A 27,747-nucleotide genomic window follows, 5' to 3' on the forward strand; every position below is an offset into this window, starting at 1 on the left:
GGGAAGATTATGAAGGATGATGTTATGTTAGGAACTGACTACCAAGTTCAAAAGTGTTTTCAAATCAGAAGACTATATGAAATGTGGAAGTTTTGGAAAGCAAAAGAATTTGACTCATACAAAGCTAATGGTACTGATGAAATTTTACTGTATTTGCCAAAGGTGTGTACATACACACTACATTTGCAGACAGGCAAATTGCCAAGGGAAGGGAAAATGGGCAAAATTTATACCCATATTTATAAGAAAGGAAACCAAGACCAGGAGCTGAACTACTGGCCTGTAACAAATATGGTGTGTGAGGTTCTGGGAGATATTTTGAGAATGGGTAATTTTCTGGGGAGGAGAAATTTCTTTAAGTGAGAAACTGCACAGTTTTAGGGCAAGCAGGTAATCTCCTAGAGTTTTAAAAGAGAGTGAGCTCAATCCCGGACAAAAGGAAGACTGGGTGGGCTGTCACCAACTTGACAGCCGTAAAGCATCTGACTGTCCTGCATGGGAGGCTGATCAAGAAGCTGAATCACCAGGAAACAAAGAAAGCATAATAGAGAAGCCTTTTCCTAATGGGTTGAGGTGAACAGCACAGTGCAGTTATTACTTCTTCATCTTTATCAATGACTTACCTGAAGACATGGATGGAATCCTACCTTGAATATGAGGGACGTGAAAAGTGAGGACTGCGACTAGCTCACATGGGGACCTAAAGAGACTACAAAGTTGATCTAAAATGTAACAAGGATGAGATAAAGCAGAAGTCTACAGGAAATGTTTCAGGACTGTGTGTAAAAAGGACTTGAAAGTCACCATCTCCACTATCTGTCGCAAGAGTCCCATATTAAGAGAACAGTTACATATATACTGTCTGCTAGCAAATACCTGATCAATAGTGGTGACGTAGAATAAAATTCATTCCAAGTAGCAGTGATGCTCCCATGTTCTCAAACTGGTAGAGGTTTGTGCTGCGGGAGAATCAGCAGCAGCAACAGCCTTGAAGGAGATGAACTTTAATTTAGAATTATAATCTGGTAATGCTTCATTATAATTTCCCTAAATGTATGATGTTCATATTAGGCTGGCACTCTATGGTCAGTTTTTATGCCAATAAAATTCATGTGATCTCATACAACAGGGAATTTTGGATTGATAACAGGCACTTGTTCCTCTTCTCCACTGTCCTCTTCTTGTGTTTTGCCAGCAAGAACACCTTTAGCAATTTTATCTTTCGACTAAATATGGTATCCAGGATCAGCTTCATCAACTTTTAACCACTATGGAACATTATCAGTTGCATCTTTTTTTTTCAGCCTTCAGAACCATACAATGGTAATTGCTGGCCTCAAAGCCCTGAATGTCAACATCAAGTAATAGCTCCTTCCAGCCACTAGATAAAGTTACTGTCTTTACATCCTTCCAGGTAGCACCAAGTTGAAGATTGCAGACTTCAAAAAGAGGTTCTGCAATACTTGCTGTCCTCTTGCATCATCTTCATCCTCCATCAGTATAATCTCTTGCAGGCAAGAATAATTCCCTGGTCCGTAGGTGAGGTGCTATTAGAAGGTAGGGTCAAACATTAAATATTGCCATCGCTGCTACACAGCTTCTCTGTACTAGGATGCTTGAGAACATTTCCAAAAATAAGGATGGCCTTGGCATTCACATGAGCGATCTTTAAAGACCCCTATCTAGAACCGGTGAACTGAATGAAATGAATAAAAAGAAAAGATCTCATGTAGTAAATCACAGGAAGCTTTGCAACAATATCCTTAAAGCATCACACTTGATTTTGCCAACAGCACAAGCTTTCAATCAATGCAATCTACACGAACACAGAGTAGCACTGATATCCTGGCCTTGCTTATCTAAATTCCTGATACCAATTGTTCATCTCAATAGACCAGTGTTTTCTAGGGTTTGAAGACCAAAACAGTGTCTCAACACAATTGCAAATTTGTCAAAGTCAGCTCTTCTTTCCTAATGACCACATTGAAATATATTTCAATATGCTCGAATCTTCTGGCAGTGCAATTAAAGCTTTGTCATGTCTTTTTATTCACTACACCATGGCATTTATGGAAATACCAGACCCAAAGCCTTGAAGTTAATTTTCATACGCTTCGCTACATATTAACAGCGGAGTAAAGTTCAATACCATGAATGTTTAGTCCACTAGAATGTTGCTGTACAGATCATTTGCATACAGCTTACTCTTGTTGTTTTCCAAAGCAACTTTCATATGCTTTCTGCAACTAACTGATGAACCAATGGTTGAAGCATCAACACTAAATTTTAATGAAATGCTTTAAGTCTTTTCCTTTTCCTTAAAATTATGACAACGTTTCTTCATCCCATATTCCTTACTTGCACACAAATGCAACTGATACAACAGACTTTAGCTTCTCAATTAACTTTAGTTATTGCACAGCACTCAGATTCTCTTTTCACACCATTATCTTTAGGGGCCATGGCTGCTTAATTTTGTTCACTTCATATGCTCATAATACAAAAACAAACACTGATATGAAAGCAAAACATATGCAGTATTGACAATGTTGATGTCAAGAGGTTTGAGAAGGACGCTGTCAGTTGGCTCACGCACAAAATGGAACGAGTCCCATTTCAAAACTGATGACTTTCTCAGGATTAGTGGACAGCGTCTGTCATTCCCAAAGTCCGCTGAATTGAGGCCCATTGAAGTGATGTTTTTCTGTAATGAAAAGGTAACTTTAAAAAGGATGATTAAGATATTTAGTACTTTTTACTAATATATGATCTATCTTGAAAATCCTACATTACACAAATAGCTACGTCTTCCTCTAAATATCAAAGATTTGTGTTCTAGTGAAGAAGATGCTTCTCTTCTGAGCAGTTACTCCAGTTTTATAGATGACAGCTTTCTCCTTGTATGTACTACTGCTTTCATATCTAAGGTTGCTCTAGCTAGATCTATATACTCAACAGCATCAAATCTGTTGCAATCAAACAAAACTCTTAATCTGACCTCAAATCTTGACTCGAACCATTGTCCCAAAACCAAATGGTTGGCTTTCTCTTCAACAAATATAACCTTGGTTTCTTCTCAACATATGGCTACTTGTTTACTTCTGCCATCTCCAGGATCAGTTAAAACTCAACCACTGCAACACATCAATACTGTATAGCCACTGTCAAATGTGGGTCACTGAAATGCTTCTTTCTCCCCACTTTGTGTCTCTGAAATACAATTCCACTTCCTCTAAAAAACTTAGAGTATTCTCTAACCTTTTTCTTTGTTACCTGTGCCATTTTATTGTTTCATTTAAGGCTTATGGTTAGTTAGGGCTTTTATCCTTAAATGAAACCTTGGAGGTGGGGCTTAGATACATCCAGTTTTCTGCCCATCTAACCATATGTGAATAATCCTGATACTGTTAACACAGTATGGCATATTCTGAATTACCATCTTTACTCTTCCTCTTGCTCCTATACTGCATACTCTGATAAAGTCACTCAGTAACTGCGGAGACATAATTCACTCTCTAGTTCATATCATTACTTCATACCATTTTCCTATTTGACTGGTCTCTAGTTCATATCATTACTTCATCCTATTTTCCTGTCTGACTGGTATACCTTATGTGTAATCAATTATTTGACTCTCACCTTAACAAGACGATACAGAAAAATTTCGTCACAGCTGTGGAGGTGGTTGTCCTTTTGTAGGATTATTCCTGCGTCGCTGGTACCCTGGATTGACCCAGAGTGTTTCAGAGAAAACATGGAAGGTTAGGCCAGCAAGAGTGGTCAGTTCTGATCCTTTATAGTTTGGCTCCCAATGAGCCAAAAGGAACCCACGAGAGTTAAGACCATGTAGTATCCTGGGGAGAGAAACAAGAGTGGTGTTGAGGGAAAGTGCCACAAGAAATCATCCCAATAATTTCTCCCTATTACATATTGTTCCAACATCCTCATTCTAAAGTTATTTTCCTAACTCTAGTTATAGAAGAAACGCGCAAGTTAACCATCTTTACAATTCATATATTATTGACATCTAGTCTTATGAAATCCATGTTTTCACACCCATACATTAAGAGGTGGGATAAAAACAAAAAGAAACTTTACTGTGGAAGCTTCTTGTATACTACATACTAATCGTTACCACTTCCTAGAGTTCTTAACATGCATCTTGTTCTTTTCCCTAACATAACTACTTCCAACATTGCTTTTGTATTGCCCATGGCATCCTTACCTTCCATCATTCCTAAGTATCTAAATAAAACTAGAACTTTACCCCTTTATCACTGACATTACATTGCAATGCCCATCTCTTTTAAAAACAAGAATCTAGTTCTTATTCATATTTACAAAGACTATATGAAAAAAGTACAAAGACATACAAACGCTAACTTTCATGGTTGTCTGTGAGAGTGAAAGAGATCAGAAACCTAGTGATTAGTGTGGCAACAGTAGAAAAGCAAACAGATAATTCAAAAAGAAATACCTGTAAATATTATTTATAACCATCGAGGTGTAATTAATGTCAGCTGTGGACTTGAAGCAAAGTATTTTGAAGGCCAAGCTAATAAACAGTCCTGTTCATTTCTTATATTAAGCTGTATTTTAGCCCTTCAAGAAGTCACCCAACATGGTGCTAGACCTAATAAGCATAAATCATCATCTGTGCTTAACAAGGCGGAGTTACTAAAAAAATTAGATATAGGAACTTCTATAATGACTTTGTGTAGGTACTATGAGATCGGGTCCTCATATGTTTATCACTTTGTAGTCAATTTCTGTTTTCTGGCATTTTCTGAGGTCCAGCAATGGCCAGGTCCCAAGGTTGACACACTCTCACAGTTTTCATTGCTTTCTATAGAATAAGACTTTTGAGAATATCAAAAAAAACACGTCAGAAGATCCTCTTATTTTTGAAAATTCTGAATGTATGTTGAAGGTATACATAATGTTTGAAAATGAAAATGTGTTGCAGCAGCTTACCTGCAACACAATGAAAAATAAATGACAAGTAATCAAATTTGTCGACATTTTGGTTCAGTGTTTTCAAAAAATATCTACTGTTAAGTAAGGTCTGCATTTAGTTGAAGCTACTATATAAAACAGCTTACTTGGACAAAGTTAAAAATGAGAGAAAGGAACAGATTCAACATATCGGCTAATAAGTGTAGTAATTTCATCTTATGATCAAGACTGAAATGAGAACTGAATAGCTCGCAGGCCAACTCATTGCAGGTAAGTCATTAAAGTTCAATCTAATACTCTAATTATGACATGAAATTAACAGGTTCACACAATTTAACTTAATTTGGTGAACAGGCTAATCAATCTATATTTTTATGGAGTGTTGCAGGGATAAGTAATTTTTTCAACTGTGTCATGACACAAAATGTTTGAAATATATTGGTTCCATTAATAGATACAGGCATGGATAGCATCATCAAACCATGCACTAGTAATGCTCTTAAACAACAAGCCAGAAATCCTATCATGGACAATACTTTACAATAGTGAAAATGGTTTGCTATTATAAATGCAATGAATGTTTTTCATTTTCAACACATTTCAGATTCCTTTGAATTCAGTAACAGAGTTACAACCTACAGTTTTCTGAATCACCAGAGTGATCAAAGAATGAGTTGTCTCTGATCAAAGCAACCACTTTGTTACTTCACTATAAATGAATTTGTAAGTTATAATTGAAAGGCAGCCACCAACCAGATAAGTATATTAAACATACTACCCACCTGGATACCCAGGTAACTTTTTTTTTCCTGTCTCACCCATATGTGGGATGGTGACATAATGTTTACAAAGATATAATCTCTCCTTGTCACACAAAATGCTTGACAACACTTAACTCACACAACTCATTCTTAGTAACTCTAGATTTTCCTGCAGTAAGCACTATGTACTAATCCATCCTTTTGGCAAAAGAGTAGGAGCAATAAACAGGAGTAGGTAAGAATATTAGAGAGGAGCAGAGCATTAGGTACAAACATTAGGTAGAAGTGGTGGGTAGGAACATTAGCTGGGAGCATTAGGTACAATGTTGGAACATTTGGCAGGGTCATTAGGTAGAAATAGGTCACTGAAAACACTGCGACAAAGTTGCCCTTTGCCTATGGCCTGTCAAAGGTGAGGCATTAAAGGCTGAGAAGTGACACTAGAGTTCAATAGTTATTGGAGAATTTTTTTGCCATGGCCATCCTCTTGAGAGGGTTCCCAAAGGGAATGGGTATCAGAGATATAAGCAGACGGATGAAAATAAAAAAACATTGAATTATATTGGAGACAAAAAATATATCTATTTGAAAACAATGCAAGGGCTTTTTTACTATTTCATATCAAGCCAGCAAAGATGTCACTAACATTGTTACCAACAAATGCTCAAGTGATTTAGGAAGGATGTTGTAAAGATAGTGCAACTGGCTTGCAAATGAACTACAGCCATCTACAAAGCTTATACTGTCAAAAAGGTTAAAACTAAATACTGTATGTCCACTTAGAAAAATGTCATTTTGAGGTACATATCCATGTTACAGAGCTGTTTCCACACCCTTTATACAGTTTGAGTCATATAGGCTACTGTCCTTTCATTTGTGTTTACACATTTGGTTTTGTTTCCCAGATCATCACTTTGAACAAGATGTAGTAAAAAGTAATAGATTGTTTACAAAGCTTTATGCCAAAGACTGATCCAAAAATTAATTATAAAAACTCACCTAAGGTACCTAGCAACACAAGTAAGCAGGGAGTGCAAGCTAAGATATCCACCTCCATGACGAAGATCATCAAGGTGCACCTCAAGGGCCAGCTGTTGTGTTCCTTCCAAAATATCAGTCTGCAAACATGTGAAGGGTCAGTGATGAAATCTATGATCTGTGCTTTACACCAGTGTTGTTCGATCATAGGCTTACGGATATTATCAGTCCATATCAAATCTTGGAAAACAAAAAAGTGCAGAGGAAGAAAATAATGCACTGTCTGTCAAAACCATTAATTGCACTGCTTAAGTTTAATTTCACTTCACTCTTTGAAGCTAAATGCTGTGTGATGAGGTGTTACACAGGTCTTTTCTACTTAATTAGTACTTAAGTATAAATTCTGTGAAGAATTGGTCACAAAAGTAACACAGACACACATATATACAAATGTACATATTCATATCTGTTCGCCTTCATTCATACCTGTCACTACCCCGCCCCACAGGACATGGCATCAACACCCCCCGCTTCAGCGAGGTAGCACCAGGAAACAGACAAAAAAGGCCACATTCATTTACACTCAGTCTCTAGTTGTCATGTGTAATGCACCAAAACCACAGCTCCCTATCCACATCCAGGCCCCACACACCTTTCCATGGTTTACCCCAGACACTTCAAATGCCCAGGTTCAGTCCACTGACAGAAAGTCGACTCTGGTATACCACATCGTTCAAATTCACTCTATTCCTTGCACACCTCACACCCTCCTGTATGTTCAGGCCCCAATCGCTCAAAATCTTTTTCACTCCATCCTTCCATCTCCAATTTGGTCTCCCGCTTCTCCTTGTTCCCTTCACCTATGACACATATATCCTCTTTGTCAATCTTTCCTCACTCATTCTCATCATATGTCCAAACCATTTAAACACACCCTCTTCTGCTCTCTCAACCACACTCTTTTTATTTCCATACATCTCTCTCACCATTTCATTACTTACTCGATCAAACCACCTCACATCACATAATATCCTCAAACATTTCATTTCCAACATATCTACCCTCCTCCGCACAACCTTACTACCTTATCTATAGCCATGCCTCTCCCTGACCCTCTCACTTCACACACCACCCCAACCAAAACACCCTATATCTGCCACTCTATCATCAAACATATTCAACAAACCTTCAATATACTCACTCCACATCCTTCTCACTTCATCACTACCTGTTATTACTTACCCTACTGCCCGCTTCAATGATTTTCCCATTTGTTCTCTTGTCTTACATATGTTATTTACCTACTTCCAAAACATATTTTTATCCTCCCTAAAATTTAATGATACTCTCTCACCCCTACTTTCATTTGCCCTCTTTTTCAACCCTTGCACCTTTCTCTTGACCTCCAACTGCTTTCTTTATACATCTACCAGTCATTTGCACTACTTCCCTCCAAGTATTGTCCAAAAGCCTCTCTTCTCTCTTTCACTAACAGCTTTACTTCTTCATCCTACCACTCACTACCTTTTCCAATCTGCCCAACTCCCACCTTTCTCAATGCTATATGCATCTTTTGTGCAAGCCATCACTGCTTCCATAAATATATCCTATTCCTCACCCACTCCCTTCACATCATTTGCTGTCACTTTTTGCCATTCTACACTCAATCTCTCAAGGTATTTCCTCACACTACTCTCTTCTACCCAACATTCTCTTTCCTTTTATGAAAACCTCTACAAATCACCACCTTCACCTCCACCAGATAGTGATCAGACATCCCTCCAGCTGACCCTCTCAGCATATTCACATCCAAAAGTCTCTCTTTTGCATGCCTATCAATTAACATGTAATCCAATAATTCCCTTTGACCATCTCTCTCACTCACATACATATATTTATGAGTATCTCTCTTTTTAAACTAGGTATTTCCAATCACATCCTTTTCTCAGCACACAAATCCACAAGCACTTAACCATTTCCATTTACAACACTGAAATCCCCATGAACACCAACCATACCCTCAACTGCCACATTACTCACCTTCGCATTTAAATCCCCCATCGCTAAAACCAGGACTCATGCATCACAGCCGTTGACACACTCACTCAGCTGCTCCCAAAACACTTGTCTCTCATGATCTTTCTTTTCCTGAAAAGGTACATAGGTACCAATAATCACCCCTCTCTCTCCATCCACTTTCAGTTTTACCTACATCAATCTAGAATTTATTTTCTTACACTCTTGTATTCCTAATTTCTCACCTGAAACAATGACTTCTCAAGCACTGTCCACTCATCACCCTCAATGTCCAGTTTCAGATAGTGAAGCTGGTGGTGAGTGTGGCCTAGTTTAGCCATTATGGCAGGAATGGGCCAGTATTCAACAACAAATGGTCCAGCTGCCATGTCATGTAACTGGTACTGAGTTGCTTTCAAGAAGTATGTTCCCACTCGCACCTTGTAGAAAGTTAATCTGAAGAAAAGTTTGAAAAAAATCATCTAGGGAAGATTTTTTCATGTAATTTCATAATTTCTTTTAATGAGAGCTACCTCATTAACGAGAAACTAACACTGAAAGATGATGATGATGATGATGATGATTATAATGTTCCATTGAGTGCTTACATATGCTTCAGATTGTTATAGGGACCTTATAAAGATAAAAAAAGAGGCATGCCACACAGATGACTATATATTTTCCAAAAGGCCATGGCAAAATTTTCCTCCTCCACCTCCAGTTAAAACAACTGGTGGATCAGATAATATAGGGGGGAAAAAGACAACCCTATTGCTCCTCTCTCTCCCTCAAACACCATTACTCCACCAATCACCTTAACCCCCTATCATAACATTTGAATTAACAGATGTATGGCAGTACTATTTTTTATGCTAAGCCATTGCATGTGTATTCCAAAGTTTAAAAGTTAGGCACAATTAGCACTCAGGAACGTAACCTTCATCAAAAGATGGGTCTAAATTTACTCATTACACAGCATTTCCTGCAACAACAGGTTTTGGTGGAATGTAACCCAATCATCATATGGAGGATAGCTATATTCATGTTCATTATATAAATCTTACATCGTATATCAGTGCCTTGTACAGCCTTTACGTGCAATTATCATAAAAATTTGTACACATAAGGATAAACATAATGGATATCTGTGCTTATTAACATAAAAGCAGTCTCACCTCTCTGTGATGTAAGTAGGGTAGTGAGAATGGTAGAGGTCACTGTCAAAGGCAAATACTTGACAACCAAACTTGTCAATCTGCATGTCAAATGTGAAATCGTGACCCACACCAAACGAGTACACCATACAGTAATCATTATCAGGGTATAGGTTTGGATCGTGACACACATGCCTGCAGTAATTTCAATGATTAGCATTCCTAGCACTGAAGATGAGGGCTAACCCATTACCCACAGAGAAAATAATTCAAATTAATTTGTAATATCAAACTATATCAAACCCAAAATAAATGCAGTGGAAAAAAAGACTATGACAATATCATATTCAGAAAACATAATGTCTCAAGTAACACTTCAACATCATGTATAAGGTTACCTCTACAATAATCACTTGAAACAAGAGCCTCACTCACTTTTCTCCATCTGGTTTATGATTACAATAGAATCCTCCCATCCTGAGTAACTTCTTGCAGTGGTAAGTTGGCACTGATAGCATATCCAAGAGTTCCTCCAAAGTTTCTCTTAACTGTACTTCTTCGCTTCTGTGGTATGAGTTATGAAAGTATGTGTATAAACCACCTGCCTGTTTACCCTGGAAATTATGCATTCTGTGTGGGCTCTTGTTCATAAAGAGGTTGGCTATCTTTTTTGACTGAACAATATCTACTGGGGCAGAATAAAGACTCAATTTATCCCCAGTGTCATTTCTTGCAATTATCATGGGCTGTAGTTCTTCCGCAAAGAATGACATAGATCCAAGAGGAATGAGGTGGTAGCTGAGTGTAGTGGGGGACACTGTGAAGAAAATCAAGAATTTTGTTGCTACATTTTTCATACGATATGCAACTCAATGGAAATATATAAAAAAAAATCCCTTTCGTTGTAAATGATAAGAAATCTAAACAAAAAGAGGATGGGATGTCATGAAGGGAAGGCATGGTGTAAAAAAAAAAAAAAAAGTAAATAGATAAATAAATAAATAAAATGAAAGGGGAAAAGAGGGAATGAAGTGCATAGACAAGAGAGGAGGAAAAAAGGAAGTATGCAATGTTTAGAGTAATAAGTAATAATAGTGACAAGGAGGATAGCAGGGAGAAGAGGTAGGGAAAGAAAGGGATACAAAATCAAGGATAGAAAGAATAACAAATTCAGAAAGAAAAGAAAAGCAAAAAGACATATACTGACTTGTACTGTGGTTCTCTACTGGAAATATTAGTATCTCACTTTATTTCTACTTAATGATAAATAACAAAATGGAAATAGTAACTGTACATTTCGGATCTTTTTGAACAAATTTAAGTATATCTTGACATATGTGAAATTAGCAGACAGTTGTTTCCAGTGTTCAATAACCCAATTCCTAGAGCAATATTTCTAAACTTTATTGAGATGCAGTCCATCCTTAGCAGATAAGCTTCAGGTCCTGTAAAATTCTGCTTAGTGATCTATTGCATTAGTTTTTCTCTTTCAAGATTGTTTCTTTTACACTACAATTGAGACTGATGATTCCCAAGGATAAATATAGTAAATATGTTGGTTTCTCATAGGTATGTATATGTGAGTGTGTGAGCGTGTATTTATATACACATGTGTATGTGGGTGGGTTGGGCCATTCTTTCGTCTATTTCCTTGCGCTACCTTGCTAACGCGGGAGACAGCGACAAAGTATAACAAAATAAACGATAGATATTTATATATCTTTTTTATTCTATTTATTATACTTTGTCACTGTCTCCCACTTTAGCAAGGTAGCACAAGGAAACAAACGAAAGAATGGCCCAACCCACCCACATACACATGTATATACATACACGCCCACACACACACATATGCATTTTAATGTACACATACAAATACATACACAGACAAATACATATATACACATGTACATATTCATACTTGCTGCCCTCAGCCATTCCCGTCAAAACCCCGCCACACATGAAATGGCACCCCCCTCCCCCCAACATGCACGAGGTAGTGCTAGGAAAAGACAACAAAGGCCACATTTGTTCACACTCAGTCTCTAGCCGTCATGTGCAATGCACCAAAACCACACCTCCCTTTCCACATCTGGGCCCCACAAAACTTTCCATGGTTTACCCCCAGACACTTCACATGCCCTGGTTCAATCCACTGACAGCACGTCGACCCCAGTATACCACATCGTTCCAATGCACTCTATTCCTTGCACGCCTTTCACCCTCCTGCATGTTCAGGGCTCAAAATCTTATTCACTCCATCCTTCCATCTCCAATTTGGTCTCCTACTTCTCCTCGTTCCCTCCACCTCTGACACGTATATCCTCTTTGTCAATCTTTCCTCACTCATTCTCTCCATGTGCCCAAACCATTTCAAAACACCCTCTTCTGCTCTCTCAACCATGCTCTTTTTATTTCCACACATCTCTCTTACCCTTTCATTACTTACTCGATCAAACCACCTCACACTACATATTGTCCTCAAACATCTCATTTCCAACACATCCACCCTCCTCTGCACAACACTATCTACAGCCCACGCCTCGCAACCATATAACATTGTTGGAACCATTAATCCTTCAAACATACCCATTTTTGCTTTCCAAAATAATGTTCTCGCCTTCCACACATTTTTCAATGCTCCCAGAATCTTCGCCCCCTCCCCCACTCTGTGACTCACTTCCGGTTCCATGGTACCATCCGCTGTTAAATCCACTCCCAGATATCTAAAACACTTCACTTCCTCCAGTTTTTATCCATTCAAACTTACCTCCCAACTGACTTGTCCCTCAACCCTACTGTGCCTAATAACCTTGCTCTTATTCACATTTACTTTCAGCTTTCTTCTTCCACACACTTTACCAAACTCAGTCACCAGCTTCTGCAGTTTCTCACCCGAATCAGCCACCAGTGCTGTATCATCAATGAACAACAAATGACTCACTTCCAAAGCCCTCTCATCCACAATAGAGACTGCATACTTGCCCCTCTCAATAAAAACTTTTCACTGCTTCTAGAAACTTGCCTCCCACATCATATACTCTTAATACCTTTCACAGAGCATCTCTACCAACTCTATCATATGCCTTCTCCAGATCCATAAATGCTACATACAAATCCATTTGCTTTTCTAAGTATTTCTCACATACATTCTTCATAGCAAACACCTGATCCACACATCCTATACCACTTCTGAAACCACACTGCTCTTCCCCAGTCTGATGCTCTGTACATGCCTTCACCCTCTCAATCAATACCCTCCCATATAATTTCCCAGGAATACTTGACAAACTTATACCTCTGTAATTTGAATACTCACCTTTATCCTCTTTGGCTTTGTACAATGGCACTATGCATGCAATCCGCCAATCCTCAGGTACTTCACCATGAGCCATACATACATCAAATATCCTTACCAACCAGTCAACAACACAGACACCCACTTTCTTGATACATTCCACTGCAATACCATCCAAACCCGCCGCCTTGCCGGCTTTCATCTTTCGCCCACAAAGCTTTCACTACCTCCTCTCTGTTTACCAAACCATTCTCCCTGACCCTCTCACTTCCCACACCAACTCGACCAAAACACCCTGTATCTGACACTCTATCATCTAACACGTTCAACAAACCTTCAAAATACTCACTCCCTCTTCTCACACACACACACACACAAACATTATTTATTTATCATTTATTTATATTGCTTTGTCGCTGTCTCCCGCGTTAGTGAGGTAGCGCAAGGAAACAGACGAAAGAATGGCCCAACCCATCCACATACACATGTATATACATACACGTCCACACACACAAATATACATACCTATACATCTCAACATATACATATATATACACACACAGACATATACATATATGCACATGTACATAATTCATACTGTCTGCCTTTATTCATTCCCATCGCCACCTCGCCCACATGAAATAACAACCTCCCCCCCCCCTCATGTGTGCGAGGTAGCGCTAGGAAAAGACAACAAAGGCCCCATTCGTTCACACTCAGTCTCTAGCTGTCAAACCACAGCTCCCTTTCCACATCCAGGCCCCACAGAACTTTCCATGGTTTACCCCAGATGCTTCACATGCCTTGGTTCAATCCACTGACAGCACGTCGACCCCGGTACACAAACATATATTTATCTATTTATTTTGCTTTGTCGCTGTCTCCCACGTTAGTGAGGCAGCGCAAGGAAACAGACGAAAGAATGGCCCAACCCACCCCCATACACATGTATATACATACACGTCCACACACGCATATATACATACCTATACATCTCAATGTATACATATATATACACACACAGACATATACATATATACACATGACATAATTCATACTGTCTGCCTTTATTCATTCCCATCGCCACCTTGCCACACATGGAATAACAACCCCCTCCCCCCTCATGTGAGCGAGGTAGCGCTAGGAAAAAACAACAAAGGCCACATTCGTTCACACTCAGTCTCTAGCTGTCATGTAATAATGCACCGAAACCACAGCTCCCTTTCCACATCCAGGCCCCACAGAACTTTCCATGGTTTACCCCAGACGCTTCACATGCCCTGCTTCAATCCATTGACAGCACGTCGACCCCAGTATACCACATCATTCCAATTCACTCCATTCCTTGCATGCCTTTCACCCTCCTGCGTGTTCAGGCCCCGATCACTCAAGATCTTTTTCACTCCATCTTTCCTCCTCCAATTTGGTCTCCCACTTCTCCTCGTTCCCTCCACCTCTGACACATATATCCTCTTGGTCAATCTTTCCTCACTCATTCCCTCCATGTGACCAAACCATTTCAAAACACAATCTTCTGCTCTCTCAACCAGACTCTTTTTATTACCACACATCTCTCTTACCCTATTATTACTTACTCGATCAAACCACCTTACGCCACATATTGTCCTCAAACATCTCATTTCCAGCACATCCACCCTCCTGCGCACAACTCTATCCATAGCCCACGCCTCGCAACCATACAACATTGTTGGAACCACTATTCCTTCAAACGTACCCATTTTTGCTTTCCGAGGTAATGATTTCAACTTCCACACATTCTTCAAGGCTCCCAGAATTTTCACCCCCTCCCCCACCCTATGATTCACTTCCGCTTCCATGGTTCCATGTGCTGCCAAATCCACTCCCAGATATCTAAAACACTTCACTTCCTCCAGTTTTTCTCCATTCAAACTTATTCATTATTTTCATATATTTTGCTTTGTCGCTGTCTCCCACATTTGCGAGGTAGCGCAAGGAAACAGATGAAAGAAATGGCCCAACCCACCCCCATATACATGTATATACATACACGTCCACACACGCAAATATACATACCTATACATCTCAATGTACACATATATATATACACACACACACACATATACATATATACACATGTACATAATTCATACTGTCTGCCTTTATTTACTCCCATCGCCACCTCGCCACACATGGAATAACATCCCCCTCCCCCCCTCATGTGTGCGAGGTAGCGCTAGGAAAAGACAACAAAGGCCCCATTCGTTCACACTCAGTCTCTAGCTGTCATGTAATAATGCCCGAAACCACAGCTCCCTTTCCACATCCAGGCCCCACAGAGCTTTCCATGGTTTACCCCAGACGCTTCACATGCCCTGAACCAATCCATTTAATTCAAACTTACCTCCCAATTTACTTGACCCTCAACCCTACTGTACCTAATAACCTTACTCTTATTCACATTTACTCTCAACTTTCTTCTGTCACACACTTTACCAAACTCAGTCACCAACTTCTGCAGTTTCTCACATGAATCAGCCACCAGCGCTGTATCATCAGCGAACAACAACTGACTCACTTCCCAAGCTCTCTCATCCACAACAGACTGCACACTTGTCCCTCTTTCCAAAACTCTTGTATTCACCTCCCTAATAACCCCATCCATAAACAAATTAAACAACCATGGAGACATCACACACCCCTGCTGCAAACCTACATTCACTGAGAACCAATCACTTTCCTCTCTTCCTACACGTACACATGCCTTACATCCTCGATAAAAACTTTTCACTGCTTCTAACAACTTGCCTCCCACACCATATATCCTTAATACCTTCCACAGAGCATTTCAACTCTATCATATGCCTTCTCCAGATCCATAAATACTACATACAAATCCATTTGCTTTTCTAAGTATTGCTCACATACATTCTTCTAAGCAAACACCTGATCCACACATCCTCTACCACTTCTGAAACCACACTGCTCTTCCCCAATCTGATGCTCTGTACATGCCTTCACCCTCTCAATCAATACCCTCCCATATAATTTACCAGGAATACTCAACATACTTATACCTCTGTAATTTGAGTACTCACTGTTATCCCCTTTGCCTTTGTACAATGGCACTATGCAAGCATTCCGCCACTCCTCAGGCACCTCACCATACAGTCAACAATACAGTCACCCCCTTTTTTAATAAATTCCACTGCAATACCATCCAAACCCAATGCCTTGCCGACTTTCATCTTCCGCAAAGCTTTTACTACCTCTTCTCTGTTTACCAAACCATTTCCCCTAACCCTCTCACTTTGCACACCACCTCGACCAAAACACCCTATATCTGCCACCCATCATGAAACACATTCAACAAACCTTCAAAATACTCACTCCATCTCCTTCTCACATCACCACTACTTATATATATATATATATATATATATATATATATATATATATATATATATATATATATATATATATATATATATATATATATATAAACCTAACCTTAGCAAGGTACCTATTTTATCGACCAACCCCAAGCGGTGAAAGAACAGCCGCCACAACCTAATTTTAAACCTATGCACTCAAACTTGAGTGGCCAGTGAATGCATCACAGTAAGGAAGGCTAACCATAACACCATGGAAGTCAGATTCAATGAAAAAAGATATCAATCATATATCTCAAAGAACCATGAACGTTTATATTTCATCATGGAATCATATTCCCCTTCCATTTTAGTTGTCAAAAACTCTTCTCATAAATTCTTAAAAAGTCTTAAGATCTTTATTTTGATACTGACTAAGGTGGAATCTTATGTAACCCTAACTCTTACCTCTAGACTGCTAAAAAAATGTTCTTCCTTTGCATATCCTAAGTTTATGAACCATGTATTACCATTCAAAACCTTATCACTTACATCCCTTTATTTTACTTACACTCAAAGCATTTACAGTAATGTTTGTAAAAAAAATCGTTTCATAACTCTGGCACTTATCTGGCTCACAAGTAAATTTTTCTCAGTGGTCATCCCACTGATTACAGAATATGCTGATTCTACACTTAAGTATAGAAAAAGCCCTTAAACTCTAATGCACAAACGAAGCCATTGAGTTACTTGGGTAGTATTCTAGATGTCTAAAATGGGTAGACCTAGGGTCAAGTTATGCCTATGAAGATGAGCAATGACTGAAGGAGCGAGAGAGAGGATGAAATATATACATTTTTGTGTGAGAATGTGTGCACGTGTTTAGACATGTATAAACGTGTATGTATGCCCATGTAATACGGCACACGAGAACACCAATCTATGTATTATGCAATAATCAAAATTACCTGTATTATGCAATAATAAAAATACATGCTTGCTCCACCAATATCACTGTTACAGAGATAAACAAATAACCATGAGGAGCCTAGTGCTATTGCATCCATTCTTCCCCTAACTTTTTTTGTCTTACATTTTAAATATAAATTCATTCTTCTATGTTTCTGTACACCAAATCTTAATAACTTCTGTGACTGAGACAAACTTTCTCATCTACTAATGAACTAGACAAACATGTACCCAATTACCTATTCTAATTCACAGTCACTCTTATTTTTCTGATAGGTAAGAATGATGTTCAAGAGACTGGAAATAACATACCTTCAATAAGCTTGCCAGGTGACAACCAGAAAATGCACATGTGAAGGAGGGTCACCATGACCGCTGTCCACACCACCTTTCCTGGTTCTACAAGACGAAGCCATCTAAACATCACCATCTGGCCAGAAATACATCAACAAATATCTTCATTATCACCATTGTTCACCTCACGGAAGAAAGTTCTTTCCAAAAAAGATTAGTATTAAATTCGAAAACAGTTCTCCCCGGAAAGGGGAAGTTATTAAATTTGAACACCGTCAGCACCGCCATATTCATCACCAAAGGTAAACAAACACTGCCATGGCTCAGTCCTCAAGGTACCTCACGGTTTTCAGGATATGGTACCTCACGGTATTCAGGATATGGTCCGTCTTCTCTTGGGGATTTTTTTTCTTAAATCTACTCGAAATGCGAAACCTGAATGTATCACATCTTCAAACTAACCATCATATTCAACACACCGACTTGTTTAAATAATAATGCTTCCCACCCATTATTATATCTCAGTGGTTATAGTAAGATCGTTTTTTAAAATCCTGTGTACACTGAACATATATATACATATATACATATATATATATATATATATATATATATATATATATATATATATATATATATACATAGATAGGGGAAAGAGAACTTCCCACGTATTCCCAGCGTGTCGTAGAAGGCGACTACAATGAAAGGGAGAGGGTAACTGGAAAACCTCCCCTTCAGTTTTTTGCTTTTCCAAAAGGAGGAAAGGAGAAGAAGCACAAAACCGATGAGACAAAATAAAAAGAGTACTGATGCAGACAATAAGCATCAGTACAGACATTAACACATGTATACATCAATAACTTACACAGCAACACAAATTGCACATTCAAATATCTATGCATGAAAAAGCCAACAAAAAGAACGCATTATTAAATTCACCCAGTAAATATCACACAAACCACAATCATCCATAGCACGTTGCACTTATCTCATTTTAAAGATAACAACAATAACACTATAAATGGCATCTAAAACACATAGCCGATAAATACCAAATACCAAAACGAAATACGACACGACAAAGTTTCGCGAACGAGGAAAGAGGGGAAAAAATAATACACAAAGCACAATGAAATGTTGATAAATATCAATACAATATGCATAGTATTACTATTTCATAAAGGCTGTAAACGATAAAACACTAACTCATACCAAGTAAAATTACGTCCTCACAAATACATTACCGCATCGAATACATTACCAGACTCAAGAATAAACACGGCACAATAACCATCACAAAAAGTCAGATTACCACACCACATGCATTGAGGCAACACACATAAACATGGTCAATTGACAGCCAAATAACAGGTTTTGCCCTCAACACGAGCTCAAAGGAAAAAAAAAAAACTGGGATTTAGGAACGGCTGCCCACACACCTTACGTTTCGGCCCGCGACACTGATGCTTCTGAGAGACACCAACACATCTGCATAACTGTTTACAAGTTATTGGTAGTCCCTGCAGCTATTCTTTTTTTTGTATTTATTTTCATATGTAAAAGCAATTGTGAATATAAAATTTTCTCTTTCGACAAGGTAGACGTACTTTGTATTAAAGAAAAAAATGATTTGCATTCCCATTGCAATGATGCTTTAATAAGACAGAAGTATTTTAAGCACATTACCAACATTAGTTGTGTGTCGCTTATTATTAATAAAGGAAAGAGTATTTTAACTTAAAAACATAGTTTGCAACTTATGAAAGTGCATAATATACTACAATTCTGATGGAAGGCCGGCGGCGGTATTCTAACACGTCGGTCACTTGCCCACTTTCATCCTACAGCTCTCTTTTCCTCCTATTTGGCTGAGACTTTTCCTTCATCTGTTATTAACCCTGTTTCTTATTATAAATGTCATGTATGTGACATATGGCCGAAGCTGAGAGAGATAAAGTAGAGAAAGAGTGCTGTGCGTGAGAAAGTGAAAGGTTGGTGAAAAGCAAGGGAACTCTCAGGAGAGAGTAAAGCGAAGTCATGAAGGTGGAGGAATATATGCAAATTGAAGGAAGGGAAGGTGGAGATTGAACGGGTAGAAAATGACAATAAACAAAAATTAGGATGAAGATAGATAAGGGAGTAAGATGAAGGTGAATGATATATAGGGCGAACGTAACTCTAGGAAGGTTCAGCATACGGCGAAACTATCCCGTATTGCTCACCGTGCTGAAAGTGGGAGGGATGAACATGGAAAGTGGGACAATGAAGAGTGGGATACATAGCATTATCTGACAGAGAATGATGAAGGGTGAGGGCGAGGATGACGGAAGGTCCATACAGAGAGTGCATTAAGGTAATGAGGAGGAGATAAAAAGGATAAAAGTGTGATGGAGGGGTAGAGAATAAGACGATACAGTAAAGAACATGGAAAATGAAATACTGAGGAAACAGGACATGATAAATGAAGAATGAAGTAGTGGACGGAGATGATGATGATTGGGATTGGAAACAAATATAGATAGCAAGGAGAGAGGTTAAAGAAAGGCAAGGTAAATAATAATGATGGGAAGACAAGGTTGTGAAGGAGGAGAAAGAGCATCAAGTGGGCTGGAAAGTGAAGAAGAGTAAAGATGGAGAAGTTTATGAAATGGAAAAGAAGAGCTGAGATAGGTGGGATTAAACATTTGGAGGAGGAGGGTTGAGATGAGGAATAGAGACAGTATAGGTGAAGAATAAAGATGGTGAGGGAATGGGAGGAGAGAGGAAAGGGAAAGGAGGTGGGTAGAAAAGGAATGTATGAATAACCAAAATGTTAACAAATTAATAGGTATAAAGTACTAGTAAAAAAATGGTAAAAAATTTGACATTTCTGTAACAGAGAAATATCAACAGTAACAAGAAAAAAAAATAAAAGCTGCATCTTAAGAATTTTTCTTGCGGTGTTTGCATAATTTACTCCAGTAGGTTGTCAAAAAATGGGTTATTACACAAACCATCACAAACAATTTTATCCAAGCATAACCATAAATCTATGACATCTAAAGATGGAATCTTAAGCAACACTAATCAAGACTCCATTACTTGGAATGCAAGTAGTAGTTGGCACCTAGCAGTAGGTGACAGGCATACACCATCCACATTCATAGTCACCTGGTAATCTAAAATACTGGTAACAGCAACACTGTACCTTTTGTCACATACCTCATCCTTGTTGCTTTTTTCTTTTTTTTTTAGCTATTTCTGAATCACACATGTGATTTGCTGGCATTCAATCCAAACTTGCCCTCTCTCCATCTTTAACATAACTCTTGACAACACACAAAAAAAAAATCATAAAAGTAAATCTTTTATTGTCTGTGGTGCCAAAATGAAATAGTACTGCCAGTTGAGAAGTGCTAGATGGTTCCCTGGGGTTCCTTAAATGACATCATGCAGCTGGGACCTGCTCCACTCTTCCAGACACAGCTCCCACACCTGGCTCTTTCTCTATCAATTTCTGCAACATTTATGGTCTTTAACCTTTGCTCTATATAGCAATATCTTTCCAATTCTTCCCCTGATCTCTCTCAAGCCCATATGTCCAAAGCTGTCTCCCTTCTACAATATCAGATCTCAATCTTATATCTAGACCATTTTTTCTACTCTTAATGGTAGCATTTGCACCTACTGTAATACAAAAAAATCCCATTGCTTGCATGTGTATCTTGAGTCTCCTAACTTTGTAGGTATCTAGATTAAAATTTCTGTGCCTTCTACAACTTTGTTGGTATATTTTGTATATTTTATACTAATTCCTTTATGTACAAGTCAACTGTTTGACTACCTACCATGAAGCATTTGTCTCTCCACATCCACCTGCTGTAATTCTCTAGGCAGGTGATTTCAGTGTACACCATTCCTCTAACATGGATGATCGAAACATAGTTAAGGCCATTTTTTTTCCTTAGCAATCAATCAACCAACTTTTGCTCCCAACCATCATGACCACTATTCCAATGCATATTATATCCAAGACTTGGAAGTATATTGCATCCAGTGAGTGCCAACATTAGCATTTTGAAGGAAACATATTAAAACATTCATGAGTGAATGTTAACTTTTCCTTCATACATATCTTATGCATGGGCCTCTTAAGCTGGTTAGCAGCTGTATTGCCTTACTGCACTTCTGTGTATTCTCTCTCTTTTTTTTTTTTTTTTAACATGCAAATGACTGATCATTCACAAGTTAAATAACAGCTTAAGAAGACAACTGTGGAAAAAAGTATTATAATAATAGTTTCCACAATATTTCAAGTGAAAGTGAAATATCTATGTTTGAGCAGCAGCAGTTGGCAGCCATGCTGACTCAGTTCAATTCCCTTGCCCATTTTCTCCATTCATTTTAATATTTACATGATGCACATTCTCTCTGGGATTGGATTGGATTATAAAATTCAGGCTTATAAGCCAAGCACTGGGGCTTCTAAGGCTGTTCAGCAATCTTTGTTCTCTCCAGGAATTTCCTCAAGGGGATGGTCACAGCAAAAGTGCCCATAACTGGTGCTGCTTTTTAGTCTAGTGCTTCACCCTTAACAGGCCGCCAGCACAGGGCAACACTTGTGCAGTGATTCTAGAGGCCTCTACCTAATGTTTCCACAGAGTATTTCTACATAATAAAGAGAACTGTGCAGAAAAAATACATAAATGAGGAAATTTTCCATACAATTTTGCAAGTATCAATGATATATTTATGGTAACATAATAGAGGTTGGCATAAAACTAAGGGAAGTTCCAACCACCAAAGTGATGTAGGAGCCCCACACCATCTATACCAAAGCTGACATAATACTGACACATCGAATTTTGGCAATACGAGATAATGTTAGGAATCTATTATGATGCCATGGGATTATGCACGAGTGTTAAACCCCTACACACCAGAGCAATAGCTCTTACAAATGGTGGGTTCAATATAATGTGGGCATCAAAAGTAGACCAGAGAACAACTCATTTTGATATCTAGCCATTCTAATGTTGCCATATCTCTCATGGTCATCATCAATTTCTTGTTCTTGATATTCAGTGACTTCCAGGGAATTCAGCTTAATATAGTGCATACATAATTATCACTCTTAGTGGTGGCCATTACTCTGCTCACCACCATAACACACTGCATCTTAACGTATCAAAAACTGTAATGATCGAAATGACTATTTAAGAAGTTCTGATCATGAATAGCAAAACTGCATGTCAAATCCAATACACTGTTGTTTGGGATGGGTTCTTTGCACAGGATGGCTCTTACTGTTCAACACCAAATGCTGTGAGAAACTGTCCCCAGAACAGTATTATCAAAGTTTAGGTTTTGGTGACTAAACCAAGTGTTGTGAATTCCATGAATATTCTAAAATCAGTAACAGTCAGGTTATAGCCTAAACTGAACCATTCCTCTTAAACGGAACCATTCCTCTGTAATCATAAGTTACCAATAAATAAAATTAGAAGCTACAATTGACATACTGTTTCAATAATAGTTTTTGCTTACAATGGTGAGCATCATCCTATTCTAAAAGTAAAGAAAATGCAGTCACATTACTGATACAGAAGTAATTATAGTTAGTAATATCACCTATATGAATTAAAGCAAGGGTGAAGAACAAACTCACTTATAAGAAATGGTTTATCTACAATATATTCATATCTGGGTTTTACATCTGTAGCAACTGTATACAGTATATAAAATATGAGTCCTGCACACGCACACACACACACACTTTGTAAATTCAGTCACTCTTATCAATTATTAATGTACATGAGATGATTAATTACATATATATTTTTACATCACCCAAATCTGGAAATGTCTGTAATACTACAAAATGTTTAGATTTAATCTCATAAAAAAATTTATGAATTATCTACACATTAAAGTTTAATTTACAAAATAATTTACATATTGTATGAAATTGTACATTAATGGCCGTATTTATGGGGGACTATAGTCAAGCACCATACTTATAAACAGTACTACAAGAGGATTCCAATCAAGTGTTTTGAAAAACCAGAAATATTACTTATTATGCAAGCTTCCATGACCAATGAAGAATTCGCCATTTACAAGAATAACTATCAGATATGAAGCCACCTCACAAAGCTGAGGGATTAATTGAAAAACATTCCATATAACTTAGCAATCAATGAAGCAAGATCCTCTTACCAATCACAGTGACTACTTATTCCACAAGTTGAAGAGAAGTATGACAGACTCCTTTGCATATCAAATATTGATGTATTAGGCAGAGCTCAGGTCATCCAAACTAATTGATGTCCCACATACAAGAATGTCACATACTTCTTATGATAGCACAACAGCTTGGTGTACTGTAAAATCTACTCTAATCGAATCTCCTCTTGTATACACTTTCCTGCCGACAATCAACAAATTCTGAATCTGAAGAAAAAGTATTATTCTGAAGCAGCCATTTCTACTGGTAGCACTGGATTAAGTTTATTGCTTGACTCAAGTACATGTAATGAACATGATATTGAATGGTTTATTTACAAAATGCTGGGAACTAAATTTAATGCACAGTATGAAATATTTAGGTAAATTGTGATATTATTTTCATCTACACCTTTAGAATTTAAAGGATTTATATATCAGTTTCGTAGGGAACACAGAGCATTTCCCTAAACATTAAAAGGCTAAATCAAATTATCTTCAAACAAAAAAAAAACACTCCAAAATCAAATGTGATGGCTGAAACCAAAATTCAGCAACTCAACACCAAACTTTAATCCTATAGGTACAGTACCATTCACAGTATTCTTATCATCTGAGTACTAATCGATATAATTAAGTGAAAGATTCTCCCAAAAAAAAGGTTGAATTTATTTTTAGAGTAATTTGCTTTCCATTGGTATCTCTAAATATGATGAAATCTGAATTAAATTCTTAACTGCAATTTGTAGTTGTATCTTAAAAATGTTAGTGTTTGATGTTTTATGTAAATGAACATAAATACATGAAAAATATGCTTGCTGTTCATCAAAGAGGGATGAACAATTTGTGTAATTGACGGAAATGATGAAAATAAATCTTAAGAATCCTACATGGCTCAAGGTAATCATACACTGGATATTTGGAATAACCAATCTACCTAGAAAACAAATATGGTTGCTGCAAGTACAAAAATCCTTTAATGCTAAATTTTAATCAAAAGACTTGATAGGAGGATATGAAAATGTATTAGGGATTCAGAAAAACATTAAATGTCATATGAAAATTTGAAAGTTGAGAAAATTAAAAGCAAAGACAACATACTTTGCAAACTGTAGAAATGTGAGCCACAGATGGTGATAAGGTCTAAGCATCAGTTATGTAAGAAGCAACATGGCATTAACACTTTTTCTTTTAATCATTTTTATTCTGACAATCAAATCTTTTCACTATCTTCACCTAGAGGGAAAAGTTTAATATACTTCTAATAGTCCATTCTTTGGTAACGTGGCAGATTTTTCAAAGTTTACAACATTATGATATAGACAGGTAATAACAGAGTAAAAATTAATGGAAAAATATTCATATCTTTGTAATGTTACTAATTCTATCAAAATAATGATTATATTCAGCATTTTTCTGCAAGGAAAAACTGTACACAAAGTATGTATGGCACCCAAATGTATTTTGTTAAGTCTTTGGTTGAGACCTAATAAAATGTGACAAACTAGGATGAACCATAGATTGAGCACACACAATGAAGAAATTCTGGGTAAACTTACACCAATACCAAAATTCTATCTCTTGATGTTACGATGACATTCACAAACATTTTTCAAAATGTACAATTTTCTCAAACCAAATCATCATCCATGCCCAATTCTTTACTTCTTATATCTGCCTGAGAAAATATCAGAAATAATTCATCATCCCACTTAGAAGAGGAATGCATCATCATTACAACTTACTAAATACTATAATTATGTATCAACCAGTCACAAAATACCTTTAGTATGCAACATAAAAATCAGCCATCAAATGGTGGGCATTTACAGGAAAACTGCTGATGCAAAATGTTTCTAGCAGTTTAAAGGCCTTTGTTCAGATTCTATGCATTGTGCTGTATGAATCACAATGGAAAATTTATCAAATCACACATATTTCTCTCTGGGCAATTCTGGTTGTTTTTTAAAGCAAGACTGCTACATCTCCTTATAACTCTATTACAATAATTCATCTTGACTGCATCAGCCATATAATATACCATATTCAATAGGAAGTACAGTACAATCACAACCTGAGAAACTATATTTTATACAATTATAATTCAAAATTAGGAAAAACTTTAGAATATACACAAATAATCAATCATAAACAGGCATATGCACAGTTTATCAACCATAAAGAGGAATATGCAGAGTTCATCAGTCATAACGAGGCATATGCACTTTTCAATCTTAAAGTCATATTACATAATGCCTACCATCAAGGAAGGCTGGTGGTGGGCAAATAGTCAAGAATAATATCAATATGGTTTTGCCACAAGCAGAATTATCTGTACATAAAAATCATTGAAGATTTGGGTCTACACAACAGTCTAAGCATCCAGTATCTCATGCCTCAGAAAGTATTTTCGAGCAGTCCTTGGACTGGACAGTTTCCATTTTTTCAACTCACCCTTATCAAAATCTCAACATGATTCTAACCACTCATCTTAAATCTTCTCTTCTCTCCCTTTTCTCATATAAATAGTTTAATGATACTTTATCATACATTCCGGTTAAACTGTCTATACATCTATATCAACATTTAAACATTTAACATATCTAGCCATATTCAAAACTTCTTCAAAGAGCTCAAAACTAATTATTCTTCCTCATATTCATTTTCACTTATTAGGACTACTTATGTGCTCTCACGTTCTTTCAGTAACCAATATTTTACACATTTCTTCATTTTTTCTTTCTTACCATATACATGTGAAACATAGGTAAGAGTTAATATAAGGTAATATTTACTTTACCAGCCTTATTAACAATGTTACATCCACACTCAAGGTGTATGTCTAACCTTTTTGCTCGTCCCTATAAAAGGGCAGGTAGAAGAATTGTACATGGGTCTTATGATATTTAAAAAGTATGTTCAATCTCAATCCACATATTGACATTTCTCAAAATATCAAAAACACAGGTTCGACAAATTTCTTTTTATAAGGTAACTATGCCTGTAATCAAATATCCGATTCTCTACCCAGCAATATGGCAGTAAAAACCACAAAATCTCCAGTTTTCCCCATTTCTGTTGAAGCAGTATCTATCCCTTATCCTCTGATTCTTCCTTTCAAAGTAATTGTAAAGCTACAAAAAAGAATAAACCCTTTTAATTATCACTAAAATCGTAATCCATTCAATCTACATGTCAAAAATTTCTTCCAGAGCATTCGCTTTATATTCATTTTACTATTTTATTTTTCTAACAATTAAATTCAATATATACTTCCCATTATTTCACTTTACTTACCTTTATTTGTGTACAAATCTTATTACAATGGCATAAATACTACAGCTTCTGAACAAAATGTCTAAATTATCTTACATATCTAAAGTTCATATCAATTTTGCAAACAAAAATGTTTTTCTGGAGGTCCTAAATCCTGATGTATATGACATCCCTGAAAAATTTCTAATCCAAAAATGAATAAGGAACAAGTTACACTGAAAATAAAGCATCTTTCATAAGTTCAAAATGCTGCTAATGTCATCTTAAAAATTAAGACTAGATATGATGGCCTCAATCCTCCAAAATTCTCACTGCATTGAATGGAGTGCTGGTATAGATACTCAAACTTTCCATAAAACTGTTTCTCTGACTTTTACTCATTCCCTTTCCTTTTAGCTTTCTTTCTTTCTCTTTTACTATTTCTAGGTTTACCCTTGTGTATACCCAGTGAGATAAAACATGTCGTTTTCAAAAAGCCTATTTATCCTTGT

The 27,747-nt window shown here is 37.3% G+C and overlaps 1 protein-coding gene across 1 annotated transcript; it reads right to left on the reverse strand.

Annotated features, from left to right (window-relative positions):
* Nucleotides 1-3,639: 3,639 nt before the first annotated feature.
* LOC139758063 (uncharacterized) lies at nucleotides 3,640-18,085 on the reverse strand. The gene is made up of 6 exons (XM_071679129.1): nucleotides 17,795-18,085; nucleotides 10,301-10,682; nucleotides 9,887-10,060; nucleotides 8,957-9,167; nucleotides 6,717-6,835; nucleotides 3,640-3,854 (listed from the first exon to the last, which is right to left on the reverse strand). Exons 1-6 carry the CDS (start codon nucleotides 17,910-17,912, stop codon nucleotides 3,668-3,670), a joined length of 1,191 nt encoding a protein of 396 aa, XP_071535230.1. The 5' UTR covers nucleotides 17,913-18,085; the 3' UTR covers nucleotides 3,640-3,667.
* Between the last annotated feature and the right edge of the window lie 9,662 nt (nucleotides 18,086-27,747).

This window comes from Panulirus ornatus, chromosome 29, assembly GCF_036320965.1.
Source record: "Panulirus ornatus isolate Po-2019 chromosome 29, ASM3632096v1, whole genome shotgun sequence".
Lineage (NCBI taxonomy): Eukaryota > Metazoa > Arthropoda > Malacostraca > Decapoda > Palinuridae > Panulirus > Panulirus ornatus.

What these genes read in the sequence shown, in the direction of transcription:
- LOC139758063 (XM_071679129.1), bottom strand. Translation starts at nt 17,912, where the DNA reads ATGGTGATGTTTAGATGGCTTCGTCTTGTAGAACCAGGAAAGGTGGTG. An exon ending in ACCTGGCAAGCTTATTGAAG is followed by an intron (nt 10,683 to 17,794) that starts GTATGTTATTTC and finishes TTTTCTTCACAG; the next exon opens with TGTCCCCCACTACACTCAGC. An exon ending in TTGAGAAGTCATTGTTTCAG is followed by an intron (nt 6,836 to 8,956) that starts GTGAGAAATTAG and finishes ACATGTTTGCAG; the next exon opens with ACTGATATTTTGGAAGGAAC.